The sequence below is a fragment of the Phascolarctos cinereus genome, unplaced genomic scaffold (assembly GCF_003287225.1).
Source record: "Phascolarctos cinereus isolate Bilbo 61053 unplaced genomic scaffold, phaCin_HiC Scaffold_7;HRSCAF=346, whole genome shotgun sequence".
Lineage (NCBI taxonomy): Eukaryota > Metazoa > Chordata > Mammalia > Diprotodontia > Phascolarctidae > Phascolarctos > Phascolarctos cinereus.
The window spans coordinates 151,771,468-151,795,048 of NW_027556180.1; the positions used below are offsets into that span (position 1 = coordinate 151,771,468).

General features: G+C 35.7%; 1 protein-coding gene across 1 annotated transcript in view; it reads left to right on the forward strand.

Annotated features, from left to right (window-relative positions):
* Positions 1-23,581, forward strand: part of TM9SF2 (transmembrane 9 superfamily member 2) — a 77,566-nt gene that overhangs the window by 5,819 nt on the left and 48,166 nt on the right. The window contains exon 2 of the mRNA XM_020963966.2: positions 22,369-22,436. Within this exon, the coding sequence (XP_020819625.1) occupies positions 22,369-22,436 (68 nt within the window). The remainder of the gene's footprint in view (positions 1-22,368; positions 22,437-23,581) is intronic.

The window sequence follows — 23,581 nt, forward strand, 5'->3', positions numbered from 1 at the left end:
AGAGAAATTAGAGAAAATTTTTTATAGTTAATTGTTTCTCATTAACTTTAGCTGCATTGGTTTTATTTCTGCAGGAACTTTAATTTCATGTAATAAAAATTGTCCATGTTATTTTCTTTGTTCCTCTCCCATGTTTAGTCATGAACTTTTCCTTCATCCATTGATCTGAAAGGAAATTTCTTCCTTGTTACTCTGATTTGTTTATGATAGGACATTTTATAATCTGTCATTCCAACCTTATTTCTGGGTCTCGTAAGTGCACTGAGTCCCTAAAATTAACTATTAAAAGTGTACATGTATTCAAACAAACACAGTGTCTGCTCAGACATAGCAGGGTGTGAACTAGAGATATTTTTCAGCTGTGCTTAGGTTATTTATATAATGAGGGAGTTGGGCTAGTTAATTTCTTAGGCCCTCTCCAACTCTAAAATTCAGTGACATCTTCTATCCAAGTATTGTTATTCTGAGAAGAATAGGATTTGGGGAATTGCCATAACATAGCTCAGTGGTAGACTTGTGGATATCCATTTCTGACCTCACATTCCTTCTGGAGTTTTAGATTATTTCCAAAGCAGGCCCTCTTGACTCCTCTAATTTGTGCCACCTTTCTACTAGGTCCAAATGGTTTAAACAGATATTACTACCAGGTCCAAGTAGTCTAAATCAGTGGTGTCAAACTCAAATAGAAACAGGGCCCCTAAACCATTCTGGTACATATTGACATTATATTTTATTCATTCATTTATTTGCTTGTTTATTTGCTTATTTATCTATTTGTTTATTTTGGCAAGTCAATTGGGGTTAAGTGACTTGCCCAGGGTCACACAGTTAGTGAGTATCTTTGTATCTGAGATGGAATTTGAACTCAGGTCCTCCAGACTCCAGGGCCAGTGCTCTATCTGCTGCACTACTTGGCTGCCTCGGTCAGTTATTTCTTAGTGATATTTTAACCTGGTTTGGGGGGGTACCTGGAAGTGTTGTGGGCCTATACAGGCAGTCATGTTTGACCCTTCTCTTAATTTTTAAGCAAAGAGGATTTCTGCAGCCTTGCCTTAGTTTCATTCTATTGTGTTCAGTGAATCATCTGCTTCTTTTAGTTGGGATTATTCCTCAAAACTCTCCTTTGCTTGCTAAAGGGACAAGGGAAAATGAGAGAAAAGAATGGAAAAAAAGTGTTGGTTAAGAAGATATGAAAGAGAACAGTATAGAAAGGGAAATACAGTAGATTATAGACCAGGTGTCTTGCATGTAATAAAACAGAGTGCAGTTGTGACCAGAGTTGAGGTTAAACATGGGATGACGCTGAACAGGAAATAAGGTTGTAGATGAAAGCAAAGAAAAAGAAGGGATGGCATAGGCCTTTAAAAGTAAGCTAATAAAATTAGATATGATGTAATTCAACCCTATCACTCTACTCCACCCCCATAATAAAAACTCTTAGGAATAGACTGGTTATGTTTTGTATTGTATTTGAAAGACTTGTGCAAAGGAAAGTTTCCTTAAAGTGTTTAAAAGGGGAATAAATTGTAGAACTTTGAGAGAAGAGTATCTTTGCTTTTCTGTCTGTATTGCAGTGCTTGGAACATAATGAGTACTCATTAAATATTTTTTCATTTGTTTATATCTGCAATGATTTAGATAGGTCTTATCTGTGATTATTTTTAGGATATTGCAATTTTAGAGTTTGAAGGGAATCTAGGTTATCTAGCCCAACCCCCCTCATTTTATAAACAAGGATACAAATCCTTCGAGGGGAAATGACTTCCCTAAGGTGAAACAGTAAGTAAGTGGTAGAAGTAGGACTTGAATTAGGGACCAGCAATGCTGTTTTCATTACATTGGAGAGAGAGTTAATTGATTTTTAAATGGGGAAGGAAATAGCAATAAGAGACGTCTTATAGGAAAAAGTGAGAGGGAGGTGCCATTTAATTAACAGACATTGTATTATGTTAAAGAGGGGGAAATGTTTTTATCATGAGTTGACTAATACACTTAAATAATTCTCAACTAGGGACTGATATATCCTACATTAACGTTATACTAAAGATTTTCAGTGCTACTTCAAGAGATAGCATACTTATTTTAAATAGCTCATTCAAAGAATCCCTATATATGACTCTGTTCACTAATTACTTTTATTTTGCATCTCAGTTTTTATTGTGCCTCACAAAAGTTGTTTTAAATTGGGGTCTTTTTTACTTCCTTTTTTAAAGGATATAGTTATGTATCCATATATGCCAAATAGGCAGTATACTGTATGACTATATTATGGATATACTTGTGTTTCCTAACACATTTGAAATATCTGTATCTGATAATAAGTTTCATTATCTAGATTTTTCATGTATTACATTATATAGCCTTTTTCACAAGGATTTTTTTTCCTATTCTCTTGCAGTGAAAAATTGAATTCTCTTTGGTGTTAGCCTACTATAATCATCTTGGATATTTTGAATAGAAAATAAGAATTTTTTAATCTTCAGACCATCTTTTTTCAAAATAGTAACAACTTGAAAGCAGAAAAGATAAACTGGAAATCAAGCCAGCTATCGAGTAGCATGAAGAAGGACACTATTTTAGGGACAGGATTGGAAAGATAGAAATAGATGCTACTTTTGAGAAAGAAAAATTTTGTTCAAGTCCAACTGATATCCCTTTATTAGATGAGGAAAGGTTAATTAATAGAAGATAACTAAAGGAGCAATTCAATTCATTAAACATTTATTAAGTACTTAGAACTTGCTAGACACTTAGGCACATGCTGGTTAAAACTAAGAAGATAAAATGAAATAATCTTTGTCCTCCACAGAGAGGTAATGTGGTACAGTGGAAACAGTGTTGAGCATGGAAGACTGAACTTGGAGCCACAGCACTTGAGTTTAAATTCCAGCCGTGTCATTTACCTGAGTCTTAATCATGTAGGATATGGTACTTGAGTTTATCCTTGAAGGAAGTTAGGAGATATGAAGAGGAGAGAGCACGCCAGGCATGTAATGTAGAGTTAATGGAGGAGGAATAATATGAAATGAGTCTCGAAAGGTTGGAACCAGATTGTGGAAGACTTCAAATACAAATATCATAGAGTCACTAGGGAACTACTAAAGTTTCTTGAGTAGAGGAGTGACATGGTCAGATCTGTGTCTTAGGAATATCAGTGTAGCAGCAGTTTGAGGATGGATTGGAGCAGAGCTGCACTGGAAGCAGGAAGACTAGTTAAGATGCTGTTTTTAATAGTTTAGATGAAGAGAGCCTGAATTAGGGTGGTTGTGGTATGAGTAAAAGGAAGGGGGCAGTTAGGAGAGCTACTTTCTTCATTTTATCAATAGCTGCATCCCTTAATGTTTGCAATAAATTATAATAAAAATAGATGATAATTGATGCTGAAAAATCCTGAGTGTTTGAAGAAATCACTGTACTCAATAGTAATACTTACTAAGTAACAAAACAGTATTAAGGTAGGAGTGAAGCAAATGATTTCTGTTTAACTTAAGGAATATTTAGATCACCTAGTCCAGCTCCAAGCCATCCTATACAGTATTCCCGAGAAGTAGTCATCTAGTTTCCTTTAAAAGATCTCTGTTGATATAGAGCTTAGAACTTATCATCTCTTAGGGTACATTGTTTTACTTGTGAACATCTGTAATTGTTAGTAAGTTTTTCCAGAATCTAACTTTAAGCGGATTTTGCTGAATACTTCTAGTTCTGTTCTTTGTGACCTAGCAGGACAAGAACTAATTCCCTTTTCCACATAATAACCCTTCTAATACTTGAAGACTGTTATCTATGAGGTACTGCCCTCAAACACCCACCCTCACACCCCCAAAAATCTTTTTCTCAGATTAAACATCATTTAACTGATTCTCCTATGGCATGTAACTAGTCTCTTCACTGTCCTAGTCACCAGCTAGGTCCATTCTACTTTGTCAGTGTCCTAAAAATCTAGCAGCTAGAATGGAGCACAATAATTTGGATGTAGCCTGATAGGACAAATTATAGTCAACTCTTTGATTTTGGGGATACCATAGAGCCAAAGATCATGTTAGTTGTTTTGGCTACTATATCACACTATTGATTCACATTAAACTTGCAGTACACTCAAATTGCCATGTATTTTTATAACAACTATTATCTGTCTAGCCATTTCCTTAATTCTTCCTCTACCCTCTATACTTGTGAAGTTGCTTATTTAATCTCCCTTGTAGGACTTTATATTAGTCCCTATTGAATATATTATCTTCTAAGAGTTGGCTCATTGTTCTAGCTTATCAAAATCTTTTTAGATCGTTTGTCATTCAGCATTTATTCCATTTTGAAAGTTTGATGAGCATTTGTTTTATATCTTCTATGCAGTAACTGATAAAAATGTTGAGAAGCAAAGCCAGAAACATATTCCTAGAACATAACCAGTAGAGTCAAACCTGCAAATTGACATAATGAAAACTTGTTTTGTTCTATCAGCTAGTTTTGAATTTATCTAACTATGCCGTTTCCTTTACCAGCTCATTTTACAGATGAGAAAACTGAGGCAAATAGGGGTAAGTGACTTGCTCAGGATCATATAGCTATAAGTTTCTGAGACTAGATTTGAACTCAGGAGTCTTCCTGACCCCAGGCCCTGCCCTCTATCCAAGTACCTCCTACCTGCCCCTAAGATAACTTTAGTGGGAGCAATATTCTGACTCCTGATTCTATGCAAATTAGACTGCTTTCCTTAAAGATATTGAGGACACCTCTAATTGATTCACCTGAATGAAGCTCACTTACTACAGTGGTCCATCAGTGTTCCCTAGAGCTTGTTACCTATTCAAGTGATGGAATAATGGCAACAGCCTGAGCCTTTAGTTTCCTGAGCCAACCATATCTTGAGGATGGTTTCAATACCTTTTAAAGAGAAACAAACCTAATTGGAAGGGGTTGGGATATTGTTCTTAACTACAAATAGCATGCTTAAATATTTGTTCTTGGCTGCATTAGTACTTCCTATCCTGTAGTCATTCATTACCAGTGACATCTTTATTAGTCTTCTGACCAGAACTGGATGACCTTTTCTTTGCTACCTGTGGATCTTTATCATTCATTGGTGCACAAAAAACATTGGTGCTTCCTTAGAGGGTCAAACTTTTTGTCTTCTGTGGGAAGAGCCTTATACCTGTTTAGTTGCTACAATGTTCAATGTTTTTTCTTTCTTTCCTTGCCATTGTGACAGTTTTCCAGCCTCCTGTTAGAAGTTAAGATTTTTGTCTCTTCTTCTTTTTGTTTTATTTTTCCTTTGAAGTACCTTTCCTGTTCTTTCAAGGAATACTTTGTTTTCTTTAGTTAACCTGGAGCTAGAGAGATACTTTTCTAACCCTTTTACCTAGTGCAGGGAACAGCAACAGCAGCTGCTAATAACTACCACTACCTTCCCTACAGTATGGGTCAGACACCCAGAGGGGCCCAGAGTAGCTTTAGCCTTGCTTCCTCAGCTGTCTGAGAGTCTCTAGGGGTAAGATAAAAGTACGTTTTGTGCCCACCTAGCTGTATCTTGGACCTGGGAGAAGCACAATTGAGAACACAAGATAGGCAGCTAGGTAGTGCAGTGGATAGAGCTCTGGCCTTGGAGTCAAGAGGACCTGAGTTCAAATTTGACTTCAGACACTTGACACTTACTAGCTGTGTGACACTGGGCAAGTCACTTAACCCCAATTGCCTCACCAAAAAGCAAAAAAAAAAAAGCACAGGATAAACAAAACTCATAAACATGAACAGTCATTCTAAACAAATTTCTACATTGGCCATGTCTAAAAAATATTACCTCATTCTGCATTTTGATTCCTTTATCTCTTTATCAGGAGGTGCCTAGAGTATTTCATCATTAGTCCTCTGGAATCCTGGTTGGTCATTACAATGATAAGAGTTTAGCACAATGATATCCCATCACATTTATATACCAAAACTTATCCATCTATTCACCAGTTTGTGGGCACTCCCTCAGATTCTCATTCTTTGCCATCTCAAAAGGAGCTATGAATATTTTTGTATAACTTTAGAGTTTTATTTGTTTTGGACTTATCCCTCCTTTAACCTATTCTCCCTCTTAATTCCTTTTCCCTCCTTTTTTCTCTTTCCCTGATATTTCACCTGTTAAGTGAAATGTATTTCTGTATCTAATTGTGTGTGTGTTTGTATTTTTCTTTTGACCAGCTCACATGAAAGTGAGGTTCAAGTGTCACATGTCCCCTTCCTTGTTTGTGTAGTTGTTTACTTATGCTCCTAGATTATGCGTTAATTTTCCCTAATTTATTTTTCCCTTCATCCCATTACTTTTCCTCTCTCTTTCCATTCTTTTCTTCAGGTCATCAGTACATAATAGAACCACTCCTCAATCTCATTTAATTGGACTTGTGCTGTGAACACTGATGTTGATAGGGTTTAGAGGGCACACATGTATTATCTCCCCATATTTGAATGTAAGCAATTTATTCTTGTTCATTCATATTTATCTTTTTATATTTCTTTTCACTCCTGTGTTTGAACTTCACAGTTTCTCCACAGCTTAGTTCTTTTCTTCATGGGTGCTTGGAAGTTCTCCATTTCAGATCCATATTTTCCCCTGTAGCATTATACTCAGATTTACTGGGTAAATTGTTCTTGACTATGAGCCAATGTCCTTTGCTTTCTGGAATATCATATTCTAAGCTCCTTGTTCCTCCACAGTGGTAAACTATGATCTTGTCTGGCTCTTTGGTACTTAAATTCATTCTTTCTGATTATTTTTTCTTTAAACTGGAAGTTCTAGATTTTGTTTATGATGTTCCTGAGTTTCAGGAAATGACTAGAGAATTCTTTCTATTTCAGCTTTGTCCTCTAGTTTTAAGAGATCTGGGCAGTTTTTTCTTTTTTGAAGATTTTTTGAAATAGGATGTCTAGTTCCTTTTTTCTTTTCTTTTTTTTTTGTCATGGTGTTCAGATAGTCCAATGAATCTTCATTATTTTCTTCTTTCTAGATCATTTGTTTTTGCTATGAAATATCTTACATTTTCTCCTATTTTTTGTTTCAGCTTTTGGACCTTGTTTTAATATTTCTTGTTTCTTCATGAAGTCATTGGCTTTTTTTTAATAGTATTTTTTCCCCAATTACATATCAAGACAATTTTTAGCACTCATTTTTTACAAGATTTTGAGTTCCAAATTTTTGTCCCTCCGTCTTCTGCCCTCTTCCTAAAATAGTAGGCAATTTGACATAGGTTATACATGTGTTATCATGTAAAGCATATTTCCATATTAGTTACAGTTGTGAAGAAAAAGAAACAGATGAAAAGGAAATAAAACCACAAAAAAGAATAAAGTAAGTGAAAAAAGTTCATTCACAGTCCATCAGTTCTTTATCTAGACGTGGATAGTATTTTCATTGCAAATGCATTATTGTACTTCTCTTGGATCAGTGTTGCTGAGAAGAGCTCAGTCATTCATAATGTTGCTGATACTGTGTACAATGTTTTGCTGGTTCTGCTCATTTCACTTTGCATCAGTTTATACAAGTCTTTATAGGTTTTTCTGAAATCTTCTTGTTCATCACTTTTTTTTATTGCAAAATAGTATTCCTTTAGTCTATTTCTCTTATCCATAGGTGCAGAACTTCTTAAATTGTGGGTTGCAACTTCAGGTCTCCAGTGGAAAAAGTTTAAGAAGCCCTGGGTTAGAGAAGGCCTCTCACAAATTTCCCTTTTGCTTTCTGCCTTCACCTGACTTAATCATCCTGCTGGAATGCATTGGGGAAAATGCCTAGCTATATACTTCTATTCTAGTGATACACAGGCAGAAAACAGTAAAATAGAGGTGGAGTTTCAGAATTATATCTTTTCCCCTCTCCTCCCACACAGACATATCATTGAGAGAAGTACATGGAAGTACCAGTCATTAATAGTCAGTAAACATTTATTTATTGTCTACTGTGTGCCAAGTACTGGGGATACAAAGAAAGGTATGACACTCCCTGCCTTCAAGGAGCTCACAGTCTAATGGGGGAAGACAACATTTAAAAAAGAAGCTGAAAAGCAGCGAATGAGGTAGATCACTAGGGTGAGGACATAATGAAGTCCTACAGCTGGGTGGGAAATGATCTGAGGAGGTGTGAGTTTCAGAGTTGATTTCATCTTGCAAAATTTTGAGTTTCTGGAGAGTATGAAATCTAGGTCATCTGGGTAGGAACTGATAAGGTAAATTCCCAAAGTTCCTTCCTTAAATGGTAGAGGATTAGGGAGGAGCTCTCCAGTGTCTAACAGTGTCTAACTTTTACCCTCTGTAGTCAGAGGGAGGGGAAGGGGCCCCAGAGGCAGGAGCTGCTGAACAGGTGTGAATTTCAGAGTTGATTTCATCTTGCAGTAGATAGCACTCCTGATCCAAAAAATATTGAACATGGAACTAGGTACATGTAGCTTACAGAAGAGAAGACTCAGAGGGATGTGCTGGTTGTGTTCAGATATTTGTCTGTCATGAGGAGGAGGAGTTAGGTTTCTTTGGTTTGGTTCCAGAGGACAGAACCAGGTAGATGTTTCAGAGAGTCAGTTTTTGGTTTGATAGCCAGAAAAACTTCCTGTTAGAGCTGCCCTAAAGTGGAATGAGTTGTGCTTAAGGCCTCCGTCGACAGGGGATTTGGTGTACATGTTGGATTAGATAACTGCTGAGGTCTCTTCCAACTCAGTCCAACTTTTTAATTTTGCCACCAAGAATTCTATGCCATGAGTAATAGATTCAATTCTCAAAGTTTTTGAAACCCTTGCCATGATTTTGTATTCTTTGACCTTGTCTCCTTCTTACCCTCCCTGCACAAAAAGAAGTGCTATGTGGCAGTGACAAAACAGATTTGAATCTTTTTTATTATATCTAGTTTATATATGTTAAAATTTGTAAGTAGATATCAAATATTACATTTGTTCAACAAATAATTGCACTATTATTGGTGTTGTCCCAATTCTTAGTCTTTTTTTCTTTTCTTAGATATCTTCAGCCTTTTATTTGTTTTCTTTTAAGGCAAGATGACAGGAAAAGCTTTCATTTAGAGAAAGCAAGACTAGGAAAAGCTATGAAATTGATTATTGATTGTAGCATTTTGCTACAGATTGCATCTATCTTTACTTTTATGTCACCATTAGCTGTCTTCCTGAAATCCTTTTCCTCTTGCTCAGTGATTTGAACTTGGTTGATGATTAATAAATGTTGGATTTAATATTTCCACTTTAGGGACCTCCATGTCATTTGCTATTCAACACATGCTATCAGTGAAGACATTCTTGTAAATAAATCAGACTATGCTAAATCCATGAGAGGAATATAAAATACTGTGAGAGATAAATCACTTCTAGTTGGGAGATAACTGCTTGAATTCTAATTTAGCCACTTTGTGGCAAAGTCACAATTGTTACCCATTTCTTCTCTCTTTTATTTGAAATTACCTCCGAGACCTTAAATTCAGAAATTCCTATTTTTATCCATAATATCCCATCCTCTCATCTCTATTGTTCTTTTACTCTATTTGAACCTGTTTTCCATCCTCATTGTGATCACTTGATTCTAAACTCCAGTTCATCACCCTTATTCTGAATTTGCTTGCCTCCCTATTCTATATAGACTGGTGAATCATTTCAGGGTTCTGCTTAGTGACACCCTCAGATCTCTCATTCCCTTAGACTTTTCATTGGGGTCAGCCTTTGTTGCTAATTTTACTTGGATGCTGGGGAAAACCACAAAACCTTGTTGACTTAATTATGTTATGTAGCCTTAGCTGGACTATCACTGCTGCTTCATGTTCATTTTTTGTTCACTTTATCTATTGCTAAACCTTTTCTACTACTCAAGCTTTGACCCCACTTTTGTACCCCTTGTTGTCAGCAGCATTCCTTTCTCTTTTATTGGGAGGACCTAGGTCATCTGAGATAAGCAACCCGTAAGTTTCCTTTACTTAAACTTCTATCTTCACTCTTCTTTATCTTCCATTCCTGTCTTGGAGAAAGAAGTACCTTTTCTTTGCTAAGGCTCACCACTTTGTGATCATCTAGAGTGGCAGCATGATGTATTGGAAAGGTCATCTGATTTAGTATCAGAGTAATTAAGTCTAAATACTGGTTCCATCACTTATTATCTATGACTTGAGCAAGTCAGTCTCACTGTGCCTCAGTTTACTCATCTGTAAATGAGAGTGTTGACCTCCAAGGTCCCTTTCAGCTCTAAATCATTCATCTTGTGAACTCTCAAGTCTACACATCTGTAAAATGAGGGGTTTGAACTAGATGTCTGTTAACACATTATTATATATTAATACATTAACACGTTATTCCCCAAATGATAAGATGCTTCTCAATTATACCACACAAATAGCTATCTCAATTCAATTAATTTAGCATTTATTAAATACCTCTTCTCTTTTAGGCATTGTGTTATTGAGATACAGAGAAAATTAGTCTTAGCTTTCTAGGAGCTTAAAATCTAAAGAGGATTTAGGATATGTACACAAATAAGTGAAGTGCATGATAGAATGTGGAAGGGCAGAGATGAGGTTTCTAGATGAGAGGCTACAAGAAATTTGAGTTAAGGAGAAAACACTTTTAGTTGGGAATATAAGGGAAAGGTTTGTGAGGGAATGGTGCTCTGGAGTCAAGCTTTTAAGAGAGAGGATTCTGATAGGTTACAGTGACAGAATAACATAACATAGAGGAGAGAGAGAGAGTAAGTGTTCCAGTTTTACTAATGCTAGACTAATATAGTCATAGGTCTGATGATCTTATTGGCCAGAACAAACCATAGTCCCACCAGGGTTACCAGTGCCTGGCCTGGTGTATCTTGTCTAGAGGTAAAGGTAGTACCATCTCCTCTAGTACACTTATAACTTTGTTCATGGTAGATATTACATGGGGACTTTCATCAAAAAACCTGGTCATACTACAGGCCCCATATGCCTTGGGGCTCATCTATATCTAAAAGCTCCATTTAAAAATGGAGTCTGACAGGGATAACTAGCAACTCTGATGTTTTACTAGGGCAGTGTCTTTTTGTGTATTCCTTGATACAGTGGAATTTCTTCAATGACTGAGTTTCATTTTTGATGCTGCTGCTCTAGGATTTTCTGTTAGCCAGGGTATGTTATAGTCAGTTTGTATATCCTTAGGAGTCAGGTCAACAAAAAGGCTATTCAGTCTCTTGAAGAAGGGTTAGAGTTAGCCAGATTGGTGGATCTGACCTGAACAAGCACTTAAAAGAGAAGTTTTTTCTAAATCTGTATACCAGAGTGGCTTAGTAACTGTGATAAAAAGCTCTGTAATAGTATTGATCAATTCAAAGCATCATGTCAGAAAATAGAGAAACTTAACCAAAATGTTTTCCTTAAAGGTCCTTTATACACCCAAATACACAGTGCAGACACTTGTAAGCAGACATTTACAATAAAGAATCAGATAAATCCACTGATTGATGGAGATTGACAAGGCAGGACAATTGGAAAATGTTTGTTACTGAACAGGCCCCAAGGAGGTATCTCTTCCTTCCCTAGGATGAAGATCTTCCTCCTTACATCCCCTTTCCCTTTACGTCCCTGTTTTTTTATTAGTAGTACTACAATTTTCTCCGCCCCCTTTAAAAAAATTATGCATTTGAGAGGCATATGAACATGCCCATATACAAAGAACAGAAGAGGAGTGTATATAAAACTGAACTGGTCTTATGCTCTGTGTTTGTGTGTTTTAATGTAATCTCTCTCTGGACTTCTGGTCTCTTTTTATGTATTTTTAAAATGTTCACTAATATTGTTTTCCTTATTTTTTTAAATATTACTATCACCATTTCCCAATAAAAGCACTTTCTTGAAACAAATATAGTCAAGCAAGCCAAATTTACACATTGGCCTTGCTCAAGCCAACCACAAGTCAGTTTCTTGGGACCACAGGGCAAAAGGAGAGAAGGGGGAAAGGTAGCCCTTCCCCCCACCCAGTCAGTTCATGATAGCCACCCAGTCAGTGAACTCTGACCATCACCCTCTCCAGACAAACCAGTAAAAAGTTTATTGCTTTCTGTTTTCACTGCTGATGTCCTAGTTCATACTTTTATGACCTCAAGCCTGTATTATTGTAGTGGCCTCCTAATAATAGGTCTCTTTGCTTCTGGTCCCTTCCTTTTCCAATTCATCATCTACCCAAATGCCAGATTCATTTTCCTCTACAGCACATGAATGTGATAAAGTAGAGTTGCATTTTGGAGTTACAGAGTTCTGACACTTAACTAGTTGTTTGACTGAACAAAGCACTTAGTCTCTCTGTGCTTCAAAGAGAGGGTATGGATTAGACTCAGTATTTAGCTCAGTTCCTACATAGCATTGATCACACCAAGTTTATGGCCAGATGCAGTTTGACTGCATCTTAGCTACAGCTAGACTGGGTTCCCAAAGGTCACTCCCAGAATTTGGTCCTTGCTTCTCAGTTCATCTGTGCTTCATTGGCTACTAACCTGAACTCTGGGATGATGGGATACCAAAGAACCTTTTGGGCTTTTGGAAACTCTGAAGGCCATACTCTACTCCTTTTTACTGGACCTCGTGAATGAAATAGTAGTGATAGTTGTAGCTGGGAAAGGCCTAGGCCAGGGTCTCTTTAATAGATGGCAATTTGTATCAGAGCAGATGCTGCTGATATGGTTGCTGTGGAGCCAATTGAATGTAAATTTAATTTTTTTGGTACTCCCAGCTAAACTGTTATTCCTCAAAGTATTGTCCTATTTCAACAGAAGAAACAAGAACAGGTAAAGACTTTAGCTGGCAGGCAAACTAATGATTAAGAGGAAAGTCTTTTTTGAAAAAAACTTCACACCCAAGTGTGATATTAAAGGGTAAATACAGCACATCAACTATTTGGGAGATTGCTTTAATGGGTTGACTAGATGCAATTCTTCTTGCTCGTTGTGAGGCAAGGGGTCCCACCAGGAAGTTGAAGGTCCAGTAGGCAGGGCCAGCTGATTAGTGATGCCTGAAAGCCCAGCAGAGGTGGTCACTTTTGTAGCTTTAGCATACAAGCAGAAAACTGGATATGATGAAGAGGAGATTTTGTAATCATACTCAATGGGGTGAGATGCTTACACTAAGAGAATCATACAGGAACTGAGACCTACTGAGAATACAGTAGATTTCATATTTTCTATCTAAAGCTCATTCTGAGACATAGATTCAGTGAGTGGAATGGAAGGCCAAATCCTTAGTACTACCTAATAATTTTAAACATTTTTGTAGGTAATAAACATCCACCCCACCCCCAGAAGAAAAAACATTTCTATATACAAAGTAAGAGAGAAAAAGAGGATTATATGTGAAATGTCTATTATGTACAGCTTTCTTTGGAAAAAAAAGTACATAATAAATTCAACATGTTAACTTTCAAAGTTTTCCTTTTTGTGTTTTCCCCTGAAGTTCCTTCCCTCCCTTCTTTACATTTTAGAAAATAAGCTTCAACAACCCTCTTTTATTCCTTTTCCTTTTTGGAGGGGAGGGGAAGGATGCAACTAGCAATAAATCCTCCCTTCCCCACAAATCCCTGAGCTCCAAATAAAAAAAAGGAAAAATAATCCTTATGACAAATAAGTATAGTCAATTAGGACAGATCTACATATTTCCCAAGTCCAAAAATATGTCATTCTGCCCCTCATGTCTATTATTCCTCCATCAAGAGGTAGATCATTGTTATCCTTTAGGTTGCATTGGACATAGTTCTTAAGATTTTCAAAATTGTTTTTCTCTACAATGATGTCACTGTATTTTTTTCCTGATTCTGCTCACTTTGTTGTACTTCATCAGTACATAAAAATTCCCAAGCTTTTCTAAAACCTCCGCTTTTTGTCATTTCTTATGGCCAGGTGCTCCTGACTTTAGGGCCGGTGCTCTATCCACTGCACCGCTTAACTGCCCCTGATAGTTTGGACTTTTTAAAGAACTTTTGTTCATATTCTTTGACCACTTTTTCTTATTGGGGAACGGTTGTCATTATTTGAATTAATTCCTTATATATTTTGAATATCAGACTTGTATCAGAGAAAGTACTATTTAGATTGTACTTTCTCCTCTCCTTTTAATTTTTGCCCAATAATATAATTGAATTTGTACAAGTTAAATACAGTATAATGCAACTGCATTTGTACCCAGAATTCTGGTAACTTTTTTTTTTTGGTTTTTGCTTTTAATCTCTCCTCACTTCCCTTCTTTTCTTGCAAAAACAAAAAAAAAGAAAAGAAATAAAGAGCCCTTAAAACATAACTGAATAGCCTAGGTAACCATCCCCACTTTGGCTATGCCCAAAAATATTATGTCTCACTGTGAACTATAAGTTCATCACTTCTCTTTCAGGAAGATTGGATTTTTTTTCTTTATTCTTTTGGACTTGTGGTTTATCATTGTATTAAGGGATATATAACTGTTTTAAGATCAGAGTTCTTAAGAAGGCTTCAGAGTTTGTTTTTCCTTATAATATTATCATTGTATAAATTGTTCTCTTAGACTCTTGCATTCTGTGTCAGTTCACAGAGGCCTTTCTAGTTTTCTTTGAAATTGTCCATTTTATCATTTCTTATGACACAGTATTTTATCACACTTATGGCTACAAATTTTTTTTCTTAGCTTTTCCCCTTAATTCCCAATTTTTTGTGTATCATGACAAGAGCTGCTATAAATATTTTTATTTCTTTGGCATATACTCTTAATAGTGCTGTAGCTGGGTCAAGAGTAGGCACATTTTAGTACCTTTTTGGGCATATCAGTTTGTAACTCCACTAATAGTACATCAGTAGACCTGTTTTTCCTTTATGAAAATTTAATTTTTTTATTTTGAACTTAAACATAAGTGAGATATACATTTCCATACACAAAGTCAAACAGAAAAATAAGGTTGCACATGTATCTATGAATCTGCATCAAAAATGGTTGCTTTACCTGCTAAGTATGCAATAAAGTAAAATTCAAAATTGTCTGGTTTATTTGTATTCCTGCAGACCTTCAGTCTGTGCTCTTGTTTGTGTTTCTGATTTCTGCAATGGCCCTTTTTTGTTCTCTTAAACTGTTTTTGATCATGTTATCACTTGGACCCTACCCTCCAAAAATATTTGAAAGAAGGAGAACAAAACTAATCCCCAACTTTGCCATTTCTAAATATATATCTCATTCTACATCGTAAGTTCATCACACCATTATCGGGAGGTGGGTAGCTTATTTCAGATTCTGGTGGTTTTTCATCAAGAAATCACTTGTCAGGATTTATCTAGGATAAGTCTTTGCAGTATTAAAAAGTTTTAAACTTTCATAACCTAGTAAAATTGATCATAAAGAGAAGTGTGACTGTAGTTTCTCAAAACTATTGAATATAAAAATAAAGCCATTCATGCTGGGCTTTCTTATTGAGCAAAATTGGCTCTCCATCTGTAAAGACCTTTGTTTTCATTTTAGCCTGAGGCTTGAGTTCTTGATTAATAAAAAGCAAATTCCATATTCCCTTTATATATGGTTTAAGAAGCTGTGAAAGTCCAAGTGTTCTCTCTCTATCAGGTAGCTAAAGAAATAGGTTTCTCCTACCAGTATGGTATAGAAAAAGAACATTGTATCTGGAGTTGGAGCACTTGGGTTCAAGTCTTAGCTTCACTGTTGTATAGGTGATATTAAACTATTTCAGTTACGAGAATATTAGGACAATGGGAATAAGCTTTGTGAAGAGTACAGAAAGCTGTACTAGACAAAAAGTGATAAGTAAATTTTATTGTGGGTACATGGAATAAATTTCAAGAAAACTAATCCAGACTTTTCTTGTAAAATGATAGAATCCATTGTGTTTTTTATATATGCATAGGAGAGGGGTTTAATAGAATGTTCCTTGAAGATACTGGTTCAGTGTGTTTCCACAATTAAGAACATTGAAGGATACCAGAAATAAGACATTCTGTACATGTACGAAATCATGGTTTAGCCTAAAAACTATTGTTTCCATCCAGATCTTGAGAAAATCTTATGAACTACAGAGAAGAATGTGTTCAACAAGATCTTTAAATACTAGAACTAAGGAGTATATTGTGAAAGTTGAAGGGGAGGTTTTAAGATAAATAAGACTGCTTCATATAGTAAGTAGCAGTCTAAGTGGTGATACAAACTAAAAAAATAGGTTTAATAACAGATTAATTTATGGGTGATAAAATTATGATATTTTGCTGTTTATTGGGGTTGTATCTATGGATTAGTAGAAAAAACTTTAGAGTCCAAATTGGGAAGTATGAATTCTAGCTCCCATTTTCATCATATTGTTAAATATCTTTTTTGTTTGTTTTGTTTTGTTTTTAGGCAATTGGGGTTAAATGACTTGCCCAGGGTCACACAGCTAGTAAGTATCAAGTGTCTGGTCCAAGGCAGGATTTGAACTCAGGTCCTCCTGATGCTAGGGCCAATGTTCCATTCACTGCACTGCCTAGTTGCCCCTTAAATATATTTTTTTCTTTTAAAAAATATTTTATTTTTTCCAATTACATATGAAAATGCATTTTAAAATATTAATTTAAAAAGATTTTAGTTCCAAATTCTCCCCCTCTGTCTCCTAATCCCTTCTTGATAAGTTCAGCAATTTGATATAGTTTATACAGTCATGTAAAACATAGTTCCAAATTAGCCATGTTACAGAAGAAAACAGACAAAAAAGAAACCCAAGAAAAATAAAGATTTTTAAAAAGCACGCTTTGATCTATGTTCAAAGTTTTATCAGTTCTTTCTCTGGAGGTGGAAAGCATTTTTCATCATAAGTACTTCAGAATTGTCCTAGATCATTGTATTGCTGAGAATAGCTAAGTCATTCGTAATTGTTCATCATAAAATATTGTTATTGTGTATAATGTTCTCCTGGTTCTGCTCACTTCACTTTGCATCAGTTCATTTAAGTCTTCCCAGGTTTTTGTGAAACCAACCTGCATATCATTCTTACAGTACATCAGAATCATATGCCACAACTTGTTTGTCCATTTACCAGTTGATGGGCGTCTCTTCGATTTCCAATTCGTTTGCCACCACAAAAAGAGCTGCTATAAATATAGGTCTTTTTTCCTTTTTTTTTTTGTCCTCTTCTGGGATATTATAGACTTATTCATGGTATTGCTGGGTCAGAGGGCATGCACAGTACTATAGTCCTTTGGACATAGTTCTAAATTGCTCTCCAGAATGGTTGAATCAGTTCACTATTTCACCAACAATGCATCATTGTCCCAGTTTTTCCACATCTTCTCCAACATTTGTTATTTTCCTTTTCTGTCATACTAGCCAATCAGCTGGGTATGAGATGGTACCTCACAGTTGTTTTAATTTGCATTTCTCTAATCAGTAGTGATTTACAGCATTTTTTCATGGGTATAGATATCTTTGATTTCTTCATCTGAAAACTGCCTGTTCATATCCTTTGACCATTTATCAATTAGAGAATGACTTGTAGTCTTATGAATTTGACTCCTTTCTCTATATATTTGAGAAATGAGGCCTTTATCAAAGAAACTTAAAATTTTTTTCTCCCCATTTTGTGCTTTCATTTTAATCTTGGCTGCATTGGTTTTGTTTGTGCAACCCTTTTTTAATTTAATGTAATAAAAATTATCCATTTTATATCCCATAATTCTTTTTATTGTTTGAGAATGAATTTTCTCTTATCCATAGATCTGACAGATACACTATTTCACGTTCCCCTAAATTGCTTATGTTAACACCTTTTATGTCTAAATCATATAATCTATTCTATCCAATTCTGTTTTATGGGTGAGTTTGTCCCATTCACATTCACAGTTATGATTACTAACTGTATTTACTTCCATCCTGTTTTCCCCCATTTATCCTTCTTTCTCTCTTTTTACCCTGTCTCTCCTCAAAAGTGTTTTACTTCTGAACACTAGCTCCCTTAGTCTGGTGCATCAGTCCCTCTCCCCTCACCCTTTCTTATTCTGCTCCTCTCCTAATTCCTTATAGGATAAGATAGATTACTGTACCAAACTGAGTGTATGTTATTCCCTCTTTCAGCCAATTTCAGTGAGAGTTAAGGATCAAGTGTGGCCCATCATCTCCTTCCCCCTCCCCCACCCCCATCTTCCCCTTCACTGTAAAAGCTTTTTTGCACCTCTTTTATATCAGATAATTTACCCCATTCCAACTCTCCCTTCTTTCTCCTAGTGCATCCCTCTTTCTCACTCTTTATTTTGTGTGTCATTACATCATAGTCATCAACTCACACCCAAGGCCTTCTGTCTATTGTGGTATTTTAAAAGGGTTGAGAGACATAATTTCTGGGTAATTTAATCATTTTATTAATAATGCTAGCATTTTAATGAAAGGATGGTCGTTTGGCCATCTCTTTTAGACCAAAGACCCCTCATGGTGGTGGGCTCACAGTTTATATGCCTTTCAAAGAGTGGGTGTTCCAGAGGGTAGCAGTCAACTTTGGTTCGTGAGAGAATAGGCTATATATATTACAGTGAAGATATTGGGGTGCATGACTTGAGTCACCCAAAGTCTCACTTGGTCAGTTAGACTTATCAATTTCTATATCACCTGTCTGACACAAGGGAGAATCAGCACTTCCCAGACCTGTCTGAGCAAACACGATGAGCAGGAATGAACTCATTAGCCCAAGCTATAATTTTCTTTTACTAATGGATTAGATCATGACCTGGGTAAATCTTTCAGACAGATTTCCTACACTGATTTCTGGAAGAGGAAGTAGAAAAGGGGAAGGACCTTGTTTCTGATTGAATAATTAGTTATTAATTCCAGAGAGAAATAATCATTTCTCTGTAGAAAAGTAAGCAGTTTAACTTTGTTGAATCCCTTATGATTTTTCTTTCCTTTTTTCCTTTCCGTATCTTTTTATGTTTCTCTTGAGTCTTGTATTTGAAAGTCAGATTTTCTATTCAACTCTGATTTTTTTCATCAGGTATGCTTGAAAGTCATCTCATTAAATTTCCATTTTTTTCTCTAAAGGATTATACTCAGATTTGTTGGAGAGGTGATTCTTGGTTATAACCCTAGCCTTTTTGCCTTCTGGAATATCATATTCCAAGCTTTCAGATCCTTTAATGTAGAAGCTGCTAAGTCTTGTGTTATCCTGACTGGCTTCACGATATTTAAATTGTTTCTCTCTGGCTGCTTGCAGTTGCAGTATTTTCTCCTTGACCTAGAAGCGCTGATATTTGACTATAATATTCCTGGCAGTTTTCATTTTGGGATCTCTTCCAGGAGATGATCGATGGACTCTTTCAGTTTCTATTTTACCCTCTGGTTCTAGGATATCAGAGCAGTTTCCTTGATGATTTCTTGAAATATTATGTCTAGGCCCTTTTTTCAATCATAACTTTCAAGCAGTTCGCTACTTAGAGTATGTCTTCTTGATCTGTTTTCCAGGTCAGTTGTTTTTCCAATGAGATATTTTACATTTTCTTCTATTTTCCCATTCTTTTGATTTTGTTTTATTGTTTCTCAGTGTCTTATGGAGCTGTTCGTTTCTATTTCACCAGTTCTAATTTTTAAGGAATTGTTTTCTTCAGTGAGCTTTTGTACCTCATTTTCCAAGAAGTTTTTTTCTTCAGTGAATTTTTGTATGTCTTTTTTCCTTGTGGCCGTTTCTGATTTGTTTGTTTGTTTTTTTGTTAGGCAGTGGGGTTAAGTGACTTTCCCAGAGTCACACAGCTATTATTATGTGTCTGAGGTCCTCCTGAATCCAAGGCCGGTGCTCTATCCACTGTGCCACCTAGCTGCTCCGTCAATTCTGATTTTTAATGAGTTTTTCGGTGAATTTTTGTACTTCTTTTGCCATTTGGCCAATTCTGATTTTTAACAAGTTCTTCCCCTCAGTAGATTTTTGTGCCTCCTTTACCATTTGGCCTGTTCTGTGTTTTAAGGTTTTATTTTCTTCAATTGTGTGTATGTGTGTGTGCCTCCTTTACCAAGCTGTTGACTTATTCTTTTTGTGATTTTCTTGTATCACTGTCATTTCTTTTCCCAATTTTTCCTCTCCCTCTCTTATTTGATTTTAAAAATCCTTTTTGAGCTCTTTCAGAAATTCTTTTTTTTGGGCCCAAGACCAATTCACATTTTTGAGGCTTTGCATGTAGCTGTTTTGACATTGTCGTCTTCTTTTGAGTATGTGTTTTGATCTTCCCTGTCACTGTCTATCTTTATATGCTTAGGTTCTTTTTTTCCCCTCCTTTTTCTAGCCTGTTTCTTGACTTTTAACTTGATATTAAACTTGGGCTTTAAATATTGAAATTAAATATTTAATTGATAATAAATATTTAAATATTGATATTAAAGTTGGGTGGAGGGGGCACTGTCCCAAGCTTCAGGTTTTTTGTGCTGCTGTTTTCAGAATGAATTCTAGGGATTCTGGAGGAGGTATGATCTAAAAAGCAATGTGGACACTGCTCTCCTGGCTTGTGCTTTGGTCTGAGTAACCACAAGCACTCTTTTCCATCCTGGAGCTGTGTCCTGGATCCCTGCTCTGGCTAGTGCTCCTGCTTGCCCTAAGACTGCAGCCCAGACCCTCATATGGGCAGTGCAAGAGAGTCTTGCTCCCAGTGCCAGCAAAGGGTCACCTGTAATCTCCTTCTGACCAGTTGTCTGACCTCCTCACTGTCTGTGGGCTCAGAGCTCTGAATGTCAACACTGCAGATTCAGCATGTCATATGTCAATGTTCATCTCCCTCCTCCCCTGCTGGCCTACTTGCTTCTGGACTGTGTTCTACTCTCACTGTAGTGAGACAGACCTTTCCTGCCATCCTAAGCTGTCTTGGGCTAGATAATTGTTTCACCCTATCCTTTTGTTGGTTCTGCCGCTTCAGAATTTGTTTTGAGGTGTTGTTTTAACATTGTTTGGAGGGGGATATGGAAGGGCTCAAACAAGTCCCTGCCTTTATTTTGCCCCCTCAAAATTGTTTAATATTTTGAACTTCTCATTTCTTAATTGTAGTATAAGTGGATTGAAAGAAATACTTATTCCTTAAGATCCCATCCAGCTCACAGTCTTACCCTAAAATTTTGGAAATTGAGTTGAAAAAACAACTGAGGTCTAGCCGTAATTCCATCTAGTACTAACTGACTGTGTGACCTTGGGCAAATCACTTAACTTGTATGCCTGTTTTCTCAAATGTGCAATAGATAATGGTTTTAAGACCAGATTCACAGTGGGTTCTCCTAGTGAAATAATGTATCTAAAACACTGTATAAATAGTATAAGCTGCTACTACTAAGGAACACAATCTTGTTTACTCTCAAAGTGGAGGCCAGTGTCAAGAAACCAAATATTGGACTTTTATTTGGCTTTCCTTCAAATTGCCTATCATGTTAGATGCCACCTCAATATAATGACTGCTGAAAGAGAGAGTAAAAGCTACATATATGGTTCCATGCAGTCAGGTGGGCCCATAAGGACCGCAGGCACTAGAGGTAGCTACTATGTATCAAACATACTTGCATCCATATTATACAGTACTTTTACCCAGGTGAGCCTATCTTAACCCCCGTGATATTTTCAAATAACACCTGTCAGTCCTGAGCAGAATAACAAGCATCCTTGTTAGCTTTTTAAAAATGATTTAATAATCATGGTAATGAACAGCTGGTAAGTAAATATTTTGGGTGTTTTGAATCCTGAAAGATTAAGAATAACCCTTGGGGGAGAGACTATTTAGAAATTAGTGATATTTTAGGAATTCAGGGTTTTTCTTTTTACAGTATTAAGACTTGCCATTATGAATAAGACTTCCCCTATATGCCAAGTTGTCATTGTCTTCTTCTTTTTCCTTTCTTACTTAATGACTAGGATTTTCATTTTCAGTGTTAATGGCTTTACTAATTATTTTTAAGGCCAAAAAAAGAATTAATGCCAGTAAGTATTTTACATGAATAAATTCTCTGGTGAAAGTATTGAATCTAAAACGTATCCAAAAATGAAATAATTTAGTGCTTAGGAATGAGATACCGAATTTGGAAAACTAACATTTGTATTTTTTAAAATTTGTTAATAGCATCAATATTGGTGAAGTGAAAATTGTAGTGAAAATATGCTAATACAGTTTCTAAAGTTCATGGAAGTAGAAAAGGCTTTTACAATATTTAGGACTTTTAGCAGTACTGAAACTTGATACAGTTTAAATTCAACTAAATTAAGCTCACCTTTTAAGTAAACTTAGTATATATGATTTTTAACTTAAATAAAATACTTAGAACACTCCATGTTGTTTAGTTCCATATTTCAAACACATCAAACTATTTTTAAATTCTGGCCATGGTAAATCTTTGTCATAGATTTTCAACATACAGTTGTTTGTTATCCTAATTCTGTATTTCATCATTTTCAGTCTGGAATAGAACTGTTTGTGAACAGGCTTGACTCTGTGGAATCTGTTCTTCCTTATGAATATACTGCGTAAGTGTTTTAAAGTTTGTTTATATGTAAAGTTTTCTGTGTCTCATCAAAAGATGTTTGCATTTTAAAACTTTTGTTGAAATTTTTTCCTCATAGAGCATGTGGAACTTGGCTTTTTATGTGCTGAGCATTAAAAGTTTTTAAAAGGAGGAATTTTTAATTATATAATATTAAATATGAACTTCATTTTTGTCTGTCTTATTCCATGAGATTAAAATGTTGATTTCCCTCTTGTTTGTCTCATTAGAAATCAAGCTACTTTTCGTTGAAACTATTTGAGTGTTTTATCATGTCACATATGCTTCTTTATTTTAAATTATCTCTTAAGCTTTCTAAACAGTTATATCCAACAATTTTGTCAGCAGATGGAAATGGAGAAGCTGGATTTAAAGGGGTTTTTTTTAAATTACTTAGAAAACACAGGATGTTTCCCCCCTTGCCCGGTTAGAAAGAACTAAAGAATCTTAGAGCTAGAAGGAATTTCAACATTATCTCGTCCAGTGTTTATTGATCTTCAGTACTTGATAACTTTTTACATATCTGTAAAAAAATAAATTTTAATAAAGATACTTATTTCTTAAAATCTATAAACTTTTTAAAAAATCCTTCTTTTATCTCACTCCTCCCAAACCCTTCCTCAGTGCTTTTTTGTTTGGGGCCTCTTTTTTTTTTTTAAACCCTTGCAGGACAAAGCAGTTGAGAATTTAGGTATTTTACTTGTTTGGAATATAATCTGGGTTAGGAAACAATGATCCACTATAGCCTTTTAACTACACTAATTTATTTTCAATCTACTATATATGCATATGCCTTTGGGAACTAGAACTAACTTGGGAATTAAAAAAAATGCTCCCTTTTTGGTAACATAGAGGAGAAAATAGTTTGAAACCGTTAAAAGAAAAACATCTCAAATAATAGCTTAAAGAGACATCTTATAGTTTATATTTCATAATAGAATAATATAATTTAGGAACATAAGTAACCCAGACAGGATTCTGACTAGAAGGTTTATCAGGTTTTTACATTGAAGTAGAAGCATTGAACATTACTTACTCTTATCATGAAATCTGTTACTTAAGATGGTTGATGTTCTTTATTTTATTTTTTTTCTCTTGTTGAAAAACCAATACTTTCTTCCTTTCTAG